Here is an 11,126-nt window from a genome sequence, read left to right on the forward strand (position 1 = left end):
GTATGAAGGAGCCGTGAGTTCTGCTCCCAGAGCGCTGTAGCCCAAGCGCGTGCCTCCCCGTGAAGCAGATTTATCACATAAGCTACTTTGCTAGCATCAGTCGCGTACATCACGGGACGCTGAGCGAAGACGAGCGAACACTGCATAAGAAAGTCCGCGCACGTCTCCACACAGCCTCCGTACGGTTCTGGAGGGCTTATGTATGCTTCAGGGGACGGAGGGAGGGACCGTTGAACGACCAGTGGAACGTCATTTTCGCGCGCAGGGTCCTCGGGAGGGAGAGCCGCAGCGGCGCCCGAAGGGCGTGCCTCCACTTGTGCGGCGAGAGCCTCCACCCTGCGGTTTAGGAGAACGTGCTGCTCGGTCATTAAATCGATCCGAGAGGTGAAAGCGGTGAGGATCCGCTGCAACTCACCGATTACCCCTCCCGAAGCCTCCGCCGCGCCTTGGTCTTCCATTGGCCGTTCAACAGCCGGTTGACGCCCCTCGGGATCCATGACGCTGGCCGAGATATCCTGTTGTGAAAGTGTAGGAACACGGACCCACAACAGGGGGCGCAATGAACGGACAATGGAGAAGGTAAATAACAAGATTTACTTCTGTGAAACAAGCACAATTAATATAACAAACACAATTTGGGGTCGAATCCGCTGGTGTCGTGTGGGCAGGCTCGAAGGTAGGAGACGTCCGTCTCAGTCGAACCGGAACCACCCAGATCTCCTCTGCCACCGAACCCTGGAAATACTGGAACCGCCAAGTCCCGAATTCCCAGGTGGCCACTGCCTCCGCTCGTCGGATCCGGTACTGCTGGCAGGAGAGAGCAACAACACACAGGCGTGGATGACCGCACCCAGTAACGGAGAGGGGAGAAGCCGCCTCCACCTCTTGTCAAAGAACAGCAGGAAGGTGAGTACTTATCCAAACAATGAAGCTATCTGTAGTCACCAGTCCTGAAAAGGTTTAACGGGTTTAGCTGGTTATGCGATATATAAATGCAGAGAATACTACCTTAGTCTTAGGCGATATCTCGGCACTGAGGTGGAGACGCCGTCCTCTTGATATACCTCTGTGCTGAGTGGAACAGCTGTGTCTGGTGATGGGTGACAGCTGTCACCCAGGCTACTCCCATGATGCGGCAGCGCCCTCTGGTGCCTGGAGCCCGCACTCCAGGCAGGGCGCTCTCTGGTGGTGGTGGGCCAGCAGTACCTCCTCTTCAGCGGCCCACACAACAATTTCCTCTCCAACTTACGGGTTATCTGCTTTAAGCTGCGAGTTTGTGAGTTATACCATGGAGTCAGGCACTTCTGATTTAAAGCTCTCTTTTTCAGAGGAGCTACAGCATCCAAAGTTGTCTTCAATGAGGATGTAAAACTATTGATGAGATACTCTATCTCCCTTACAGAGTTTAGGTAGCTACTCTGCACTGTGTTGGTATATGGCATTAGAGAACATAAAGAAGGAATCATATCCTTAAACCTAGTTACAGCGCTTTCTGAAAGACTTCTAGTGTAATGAAACTTATTCCCCACTGCAGGGTAGTCCATCAGAGTAAATGTAAATGTTATTAAGAAATGATCAGACAGAAGGGAGTTTTCAGGGAATACTGTTAAGTCTTCTATTTCCATACCATAAGTCAGAACAAGATCTAAGATATGATTAAAGTGGTGGGTGGACTCATTTACTTTTTGAGCAAAGCCAATAGAGTCTAATAATAGATTAAATGCAGTGTTGAGGCTGTCATTCTCAGCATCTGTGTGGATGTTAAAATCGCCCACTATAATTATCTTATCTGAGCTAAGCACTAAGACAAAAGGTCTGAAAATTCACAGAGAAACTCACAGTAACGACCAGGTGGACGATAGATAATAACAAATAAAACTGGTTTTTGGGACTTCCAATTTGGATGGACAAGACTAAGAGACAAGCTTTCAAATGAATTAAAGCTCTGTCTGGGGTTTTGATTAATTAATAAGCTGGAATGGAAGATTGCTGCTAATCCTCCTCCTCGGCCCGTGCTACGAGCATTCTGACAGTTAGTGTGACTCGGGGGTGTTGACTCATTTAAACTAACATATTCATCCTGCTGTAACCAGGTTTCTGTTAGGCAGAATAAATCAATATGTTGATCAATTATTATATCATTTACCAACAGGGACTTAGAAGAGAGAGACCTAATGTTTAATAGACCACATTTAACTGTTTTAGTCTGTGGTGCAGTTGAAGGTGCTATATTATTTTTTCTTTTTGAATTTTTATGCTTAAATAGATTTTTGCTGGTTGTTGGTGGTCTGGGAGCAGGCACCGTCTCTACGGGGATGGGGTAATGAGGGGATGGCAGGGGGAGAGAAGCTGCAGAGAGGTGTGTAAGACTACAACTCTGCTTCCTGGTCCCAACCCTGGATAGTCACGGTTTGGAGGATTTAAGAAAATTGGCCAGATTTCTAGAAATGAGAGCTGCTCCATCCAAAGTGGGATGGATGCCGTCTCTCCTAACAAGACCAGGTTTTCCCCAGAAGCTTTGCCAATTATCTATGAAGCCCACCTCATTTTTTGGACACCACTCAGACAGCCAGCAATTCAAGGAGAACAGGCGGCTAAACATGTCACTCCCGGTCCGATTGGGGAGGGGCCCAGAGAAAACTACAGAGTCCGACATTGTTTTTGCAAAGTTACACACCGATTTAATGTTAATTTTAGTGACCTCCGATTGGCGTAACCGGGTGTCATTACTGCCGACGTGAATTACAATCTTACCAAATTTACACTTAGCCTTAGCCAGCAGTTTCAAATTTCCTTCAGTGTCGCCTGCTCTGGCCCCCGGAAGACAATTGACTATGGTTGCTGGTGTCGCTAACTTCACATTTCTCAAAATAGAGTCGCCAATAACCAGAGTTTGATCCTCGGCGGGTGTGTCGTCGAGTGGGGAAAAACGGTTAGAAATGTGAACGGGTTGGCGGTGTACATGGGGCTTCTGTTTAGAACTACGCTTCCTCCTCACAGTCACCCAGTCAGCCTGCTTGGGATCTGCCAGGGGGGAACTAACGGCGGCTAAGCTACCTTGGTCCGCACCGACTACAGGGGCCTGGCTAGCTGTAGAATTTTCCATGGTGCGGAGCCGAGTCTCCAATTCGCCCAGCCTGGCCTCCAAAGCTACGAATAAGCTACACTTATTACAAGTACCGTTACTGCTAAAGGAGGCCGAGGAATAACTAAACATTTCACACCCAGAGCAGAAAAGTGTGGGAGAGACAGGAGAAGCCGCCATGCTAAATCGGCTAAGAGCTAGTAGCTACGCTAAGCTAGCGGATTACTAAAAACACGCAAAGTGAATAATTTAGAGGTGATTCAGCAGAAGGAGTGCTTTAGTTAAGGCACGTAAAGATTACACTGGGAAACAAATCGTAATCTAGATAACTAGATCAATCTAACTGTGCAGATTAAACAGCTAACAGATACAGAAAAACACCGCTGTGCTCCGGAACAGGAAGTGATACAATACCGCAGTGAGAGCCAACCACCAGCATAAATAAATGTTATCCATTCTTTGTGCTCAAACGCCAAAGTAGGGGCGAGTCCAGATGGAATGGGGGCGTGGGGGAGGGATGTGCCCCCCACAACACCCCTAGATTAAAGGTCCAGTTTTGAAGCCTTTTTTTTTACTACAACTACTAATACTACTTAAAATAATATTAATTTCGACAAGTAAAATATTTAGAGAGAATTTAAATGTTAGAAAAATGCTAGAATGAATTTAATAGTTACATTTATAAACAATGTAGGTTCGAAATTGCAAGTTTTACTGTTACAGTGCTGTCAACAGTTAAATATGAGGTCAAGAAAGAGGTCTTTATTTTACTTTTTATAAAACAAGTATTTATTTTCATTGAAGTCAAGAAAGGGTGACTATAAAGTAAGTTTTGGCAAAACAGGTATCATTGTCATGTTGAGGTGGCAGAGGGTTGTTGTCAGCAGCTGGGAAAAGTAACTAAAACAGTAACTAGTAATCTAACTTAGTTACTTTTACAATTGAGTAATCAGTAAAGTAACTAAGTTACTTTTTCAAGGAGTAATCAGTAATCAGTAATTGGATTACTTTTTCAAAGTAACTGTGGCAACACTGGCTATATATTATTAATATATCCGTAATTCATACTTGGACATTTGTCATTTTTGGCCATTTTGTTGCGGACGACAACGAACGCCCGTACTTTGTATACTCAATTCATGCGCAATTCATCCTCTCCCCAGTGCGACAGGGCCCTAAAAATGCCCTATTTCCCAGATATGGGGGCCATTTGCATGTATATTTCTGCATATGTAGCTTTGGGCATTTCTGTGTATGTGTTTTTTATCTTAACTCAGGAAAGTAGCCTCTTGGCCTGTTCAGATGTTAGTGATTATAGCTAAATCCCACATTATATCATTTTGCAAATAAAATTTAATCCATTGATTGAAGAGTGCTCCGTTTTGGAGCCAGGCTCTCTTGGACAGTTTATGGCGAGCGCACTGATTGGAGCGCTTACTGTTTAGATGACAAAATTAAAACAATGGCTTTCTTTTATTGAGAGGAGTGGTAATGCATGAGGCCTGGTTGTGAATTTGTGGTTGTGGGTTGTTGTTTTTTTTTTTTTCCACTATCCACAGCAGCCTGAAACCTCAAGGGTGAATTTAAGTGTGTGTGACGTTGACTTAAAACAGATGTGCTCACACAGTTACCATGCATAAGGCCTTTTACTAATGTACGGTTGAGTGAGTTTTTGTAATTATGCTCATGTCTGTGTAAATGGGGAGAGCATGATGATTTTTTAAAAATTAGTTAGTAGTTTTGAAAGCATTAAATAAAAAAAGTAGCAGGCATTTTAGACAATTGGTTAATGAGCTTGGCTCCAGATCACAAGCTTCCAACTTCAAGACCACCGCTGCCCATGCTCCACATAAGAGGGAGTTGCATCAGCAAGGTCACCTGGAATAAAACTTGTGCCAAATCAAAAATGCGGAGCTATCTTGGATCTGCTGTGAGGGGGTGGAAGGAGAAGCTGAACGGACTTTATAGGGCACTGCAGTCTCGTTTGAGGATGGGCACTAAAGAGGTAAAATATGACGCATACCGCAGCATTTTCAATGGTTTTTTTGGCAAATTACACTCAAACAAAGTGATAATGCAAAGAAAAAGTGACGATGTGGTGGAAAAGTGGACATGTGTTGCGGTTTGTTTATGACCCGGAGCACAAATGTGTTGAGGCGGTTTTGCAGGCGAGAGAACGTAGCTACTCTGGTTAGCTGTGTAGGCTAACGCTTACCAACACAACCTCTCCCATTCACCTCGTCTTCTCTTCTCCACTGGGAACTGAAAAAAAAACCCCAAAACTTTTCGGAACTGCTTCGGTGATTGCAGCCGAAAACAAAACAGTACAGTATGTTTCCGTGTGAAGTTATGCTATATATATTGCAAAAACGGAGTGCAGATCCCCATAAGTGGTCAAATCCTGCAATATCACACAGGGTTCAAATGAGACTGCGGTGCCCTATACTTCTGAAGGCATGCACAATAAAATATGCAAAAGGTTTTATTTTCACTTTTTGACTCCAGATACTCAGTTGTTTTACTTCACGTTAGGCTTTAGGCTCTTTCGATCTATGTGCACATATGGGTTGTTGGCATTTATTATAAAAATAATAATGATTTTTGCCATTTGCTTTTGATTTAGTGTCAGTAGGTACTGTATTTTCTGGATACATATTGATTGGTCAAAGACAAGGAACTGATTTCCTTCTTAGACTGTTCTCGTGAAGCATTCATAGTTAAACATACAAAAAGTAATGCACAATAATTTGTATATATAATCCACGTAATTCTCAGACTGGAAGGTGTGATCATGCAACCCCCCCCCCCCCCCCCCCCACCTCTTGGGGAAAAAACAAAACTGGTTCTTGTGACCTTATTCTAACCCACCCTCAATTCTGAATGCTTACTGCCAAATGTCTGTTTCACATGCAGATGGACATTCAGAGGATTACGCACTATGCATTCCTGCACAGTATTGCAAAATGAATATTGAAAATTTGTAAGAGTTTAATAGTGATGTGGACAACCCAATCTCACGCCAATTCGTGATGGCATCACCAAAAGTGAATTAATCTATTAGGTCATGATACTGTGAGGAAAATGTGGTGCATTTTGTGACTGTATCAGGAAATGTGGGGTGATGCATCTGTGGGGTTAGGGGAAGGGGTAGATTGGGGTAGGGTTAGGGTTTGGGGAAAGGGTAGGGTTAAGTTAGGGGAAGGGTAGGGTTAGGGATCAAGGTAAGGTTAGGGGTAGGGTTAAGATAGGGGAAGGGTAGGGTTAGGGATCAGGGTAGGGTTAGGTTAGGGGTAGGGTCAGGATTTGGGGAAGGGGTAGGATTAAGTTAGGGGAAAGCTAGTGTTAGGGATCGGGGTAGGGTTAGGTTAGGGGTAGGATTAGGGTTTGGGGAAGGGGTGTGGTTAAGTTAGGGGACGGGTTGGGTTAGGGATCGGGTTAGGGTAGGGTTAGATGCAGATTGAGTCCCACTTATTTCCTAATGTGGGAACCACTGGATCTTAAGATACATATTTTCAACTCTTCTTGATTTCTTACATAAGGTTATTAAGCGTCCTTTAAACTACTTACTGTGTGGTTGCTTGTACTTTTGTGTTAAAGAGATTAAGCTGGAAAGTCAAAGGCAACAGGTTCTGGAGAATTACTGGAGTTGAATTAAGGACAGCAATCTTATTTGTCGTCATGTGGTTTTGTGTTATGCCCTCTTTATGCCGTTCTTACATTTGATGATCTTATTCCGTTGGTATTGTGGGCATTAAACGTGATGTGTCACGTTCAGTTTTGGCTTTTGCAGAAGCCTTTCTTAAATGATTCGTTACCACTTGTTGATGGGCTGCTTTTAAGTAGTTTAGCATTTGTGTTGGGTGTTTTTTTGTTGTTTGTTTTAAACACTCAGAGTAAGGCTCTAATGAGGTCTTTTTCTTTCTTTGCTGTCTTACAGGAATGTTAATTCTAGGCTAAAAAGACCAGAGGCCTGCAGCATCCTCCGCTATAACTAGATCGACCTCAGTGCCGGTGGATAATCCCTCCCCAAAGCACACCCTAGTGAATTTGACCTAACGCTGGATACTACAGATTTCCATCCAGACAGCAAACGAAAGCAGAGCATATCCAGTCCACCTATATTGAAATTATTAAGCATTTATAACATCAAGCATTTATAGTTGTTTTTGGGAGGATTCATATACCTGTTGGTTAGTTTTTAAGAGAGGCATTTAAAATAATTACTAAAAATGGGTCCTGGAATGGAAGCAGCTGACATTGCTGTGGTTGCACTGTACTTTGTCCTGGTGGTAGTCATTGGGTTTTTTGCCATGTGGAAAGCCAATCGCAGCACAGTAAATGGCTACTTCCTGGCTGGACGCTCCATGACATGGATAGTGATTGGCGCATCGCTCTTCGTCAGCAACATTGGCAGTGAGCATTTTATAGGCCTGGCTGGATCAGGGGCAGCGAGCGGCTTGGCTGTAGCAGCATGGGAATTTAACGCACTTCTGCTGTTGCAGCTGCTCGGCTGGGTGTTTGTCCCTGTCTATATCCACTCGGGAGTCTACACCATGCCTGAGTACCTGTCGAAACGCTATGGTGGCAACAGGCTCAAGGTTTACTTTGCTTTCCTCTCGATAATGCTTTACATTTTTACCAAGCTCTCTGTAGACTTGTATGCTGGTGCTCTTTTCATTCAAGAGTCTCTGGGGTGGAACCTTTATCTCTCCATTTTCCTGCTCATCAGCATGACTGCATTGCTGACCATCACTGGCGGATTGATGGCAGTGTTATACACTGATGCACTTCAGGCAGTGTTGATGATTGGGGGAGCCCTCACCTTAACCACAATCAGCCTTGTAAAAGTTGGAGGGTTGGAGGGTGTCAGGACAAAGTACATGCAAGCCATTCCAAATGTTTCTGCAATAGTGGCCAGTGGAAACTTTTCCTATTCTAATTCCTGTAGCATTGAGCCCAAGCCGGACTCGCTGCGTATGCTTCGAGGTCCTCTGGATGAAGACATCCCCTGGCCAGGCTTCCTTTTTGGCCAAACCCCTGCATCCATTTGGTACTGGTGTGCGGACCAGGTCATTGTTCAGAGGGTGTTAGCAGCAAAGAACATTGCACATGCAAAGTGCTCAACATTGATGGCAGGACTTCTCAAGATCCTGCCCATGTTTATAATTGTCATTCCTGGTATGATCTCCCGCATTCTTTTTGCAGACGAGGTAGCCTGCATTGGGCCGGAACACTGCATGTCTGTATGTGGTTCTCAGGCTGGCTGCTCCAACATTGCCTACCCACGTCTTGTCATGGCCGTGATGCCTGTTGGACTCAGGGGTCTGATGATGGCAGTCATGATCGCCGCCCTGATGAGTGATCTTGACTCGATATTTAACAGTGCAAGCACCATCTTCACGTTGGACATCTACCAGAGCATTCGCCGGAAGGCCTCTCAGTGCGAGCTGCTCATTGTGGGCCGCATGTTTGTTGTGCTCATGGTGGGGATTAGTATCGCCTGGGTTCCGGTCATCGTTGACATGCAAGGTGGACAGACATACCTGTACATCCAGGAAGTTGCTGGTTACCTCACGCCCCCGATTGCCGCCCTCTTTCTGCTTGGAGTGTTCTGTAAACGCTGCAATGAGAAGGGTGCATTTTGGGGAGGTATGACTGGTTTTACACTCGGCACCGTGAGACTTATCCTTGCATTTGTCTACAGACAGCCACGCTGTGACCAACCAGATAACAGGCCTGTCTTCATCAGTCATGTGCACTACATGTATGTGGCTGCTGGGCTCTTCTGGAGTTCAGGCTTGGTGGCGGTTGTGGTCAGTCTCTGCACCTCTCCACCAAATGAGGAGCAAGTTTCCACCACCACAATATGGGGGCTCCATAACGTCAAAAAGGTCCCCGTTAAAGGCAGAGAGGAAACGAACAAGCTAACTGATAAGGGCTGCTGTAAGAGCAATGGAAGCTTACACAAAGAAATGCCTCCAGATGTTCGAAGCAACAGGTGTCTGGATGGAGCCGACATCAAACTCCTCGTGCCGTCCACCGACCTTGACCTAGGGACCCCAAGCACAGAAACATCCTCTGCATCCACCCCTGTGGACCAATTTGGCAGGAAGGAAAGCTGCCATGACAACAGGGGGAATGGGAGGTGCATGCGCTTCTTGGACTGGTTCTGTGGCTATAAGGAGGAAGCTCAGACCTCCCAGCAGAAAGTGGTGGTGGTGGATGATCCAAGAGTTGTTGCAGAGATGCTCTACGAGCCCCCGAGAGTTAAACTTTTCCTCAATGTGGCATTACTGTGTATCTGCTCAGTGGATATCTTCTTCTTTGTTTATTTCTCACTGTAGTCATACCTGACACTGAATTGATGGGGACTGGTGTGTGTGTGTGTGTGTGTTTGAGGTGTTTGGGACTGTTATGTACAGTTTGAATTTCAGAGACTTGGTGAACGCTGTAATATTTACAGTTGTCTTTTCTGTAACAGGGATCAAAGGTTATTCTAATCATTTTTAAAAAATGATTAAAGCTTCTTCACAAAAAAAAAAAAAAAAAAAAATACAAATTGACTCCATGGCTTCAAAGTTTCTCTGGCCACGTGCCAGTTTTGTACAGCGCTTCTTGTTAAAACTGCATTCAAAATATCGACTGGAATTTTTAGAATGGCTGTTAGAAGTGAATTTAATTCGCCTTATTTGACTTATGCACTTGTCTTGGTTTTTTTCTTCTGTATAGTGAAAAATGTGGTTAAAAACCATTTTCCCAACGATTTGGCAGTGAGTAGGTTTTGTTGCAGCACTTATCCTCTCTGTAAAATTAAGTTACAGGCTTTGACAGTTCTTTCTGTTGAACAGATGTTACTACATTTTATCATTAGTCCTTCAAATATCTAAAATTTTTATTTCATTTGATGCTTGGGAAAACCTAATAAGTAACCAATATTTTGTCAAAGAATGTACCCTGTTTTGTTTTGTTTTTTAAAATATGGTTACAAATATGAGCTTTGTAAGTACTTGAAAGCATTTACTTCTCTGCTGCTGTTGCATTACTTTTATGATGGTTGTTGGTATTATTACATTTTATTTTTTTAAACCACAAGTATTTAATCAAAAGTGGACATTGCCTGTTTTACAGCACAGAAAATGGAACAGAAGATACTGACGTTCTTCGTTTCAAATTGATTTCCCACCCCATACTTAGAGGGGGAAAAAAATCATTGATATAGTACGGTACTCACAATTCTAATTGGCTGTTTGGTTTATTGTCAGTGTCGATCAAACCTGTCTGCACCTATACAATTTTTCTTTAAATGTAATTTTTTTTTGTGTGCATGGTTTATATGTAAAATTTTCTCCTGTTTTTTTTTTTTTTGGGGGGGGGGGGGGGGTTGCCAGTTTGAGTGTTATTCAAAATCAGATTTTTAAGCACTATGATTCTATCATAACAAAAAGCCACACACACCAATGGTGATTTTTGAATTGACATTTAATGCATATCTTATATTTTATGTTTTGAATTGTGTGAGACGTTTATTGAATTATGTCAATTTGTTGTTGAGTATAAAATAGGGCTTACCTGATTTACCCACATAATTTTCTTTTTTTAAACAGTAGTCTCTCATATACAGTATGTGTCAGTGTCATTTTATCTGTTTTTCAAGTGCATCTTTATGATGACCTCTTCCAACCAAATGTGTCTTAGTGTGCAAAGGTTTAATAAATAATAATAGTTAAAAAAGCTTCAGTTTTACATACTGATATCATATGTTTTAAACTGTGATTAAAGGCTATGTAATATATTTTCAGTTTGCTGCATTTTAAGAAGATGCCACAGCAATGTAGAACTGATAAGTATGGTTGTTTCAAGTTGAAAGATTGTGGTTGTAATTTAATCACAACACTGATTGTAAAGAGTCGAGACTTCTACACGCCGACCACTTGCCTCCCCCCCCCCCCCCCCCCAAAAAAAATGGAAGAGAAAACTTTGTGCTTTCATGGTTTTGTGGATTTTAGTTGAATGGCTACAGTGCAAAAAGCCATAATATGAC

The 11,126-nt window shown here is 43.4% G+C and overlaps 1 protein-coding gene across 3 annotated transcripts in view; it reads left to right on the forward strand.

Annotated features, from left to right (window-relative positions):
• The window catches only part of slc5a3b (solute carrier family 5 member 3b), a 45,065-nt gene extending 34,276 nt beyond the window's left edge, over nt 1-10,789 (forward strand). For all 3 annotated transcript variants that reach the window (XM_034186907.1, XM_034186909.1, XM_034186908.1), the window contains exon 2: nt 7,023-10,789. In XM_034186907.1, coding sequence (XP_034042798.1) covers nt 7,315-9,429 — 2,115 coding nt within the window. In that variant the 5' untranslated portion in view covers nt 7,023-7,314 and the 3' untranslated portion in view covers nt 9,430-10,789. The remainder of the gene's footprint in view (nt 1-7,022) is intronic.
• Nucleotides 10,790-11,126: the final 337 nt, after the last annotated feature.

The sequence above is a fragment of the Thalassophryne amazonica genome, chromosome 14 (genome assembly GCF_902500255.1).
Source record: "Thalassophryne amazonica chromosome 14, fThaAma1.1, whole genome shotgun sequence".
Classification (NCBI taxonomy): Eukaryota; Metazoa; Chordata; class Actinopteri; order Batrachoidiformes; family Batrachoididae; genus Thalassophryne; species Thalassophryne amazonica.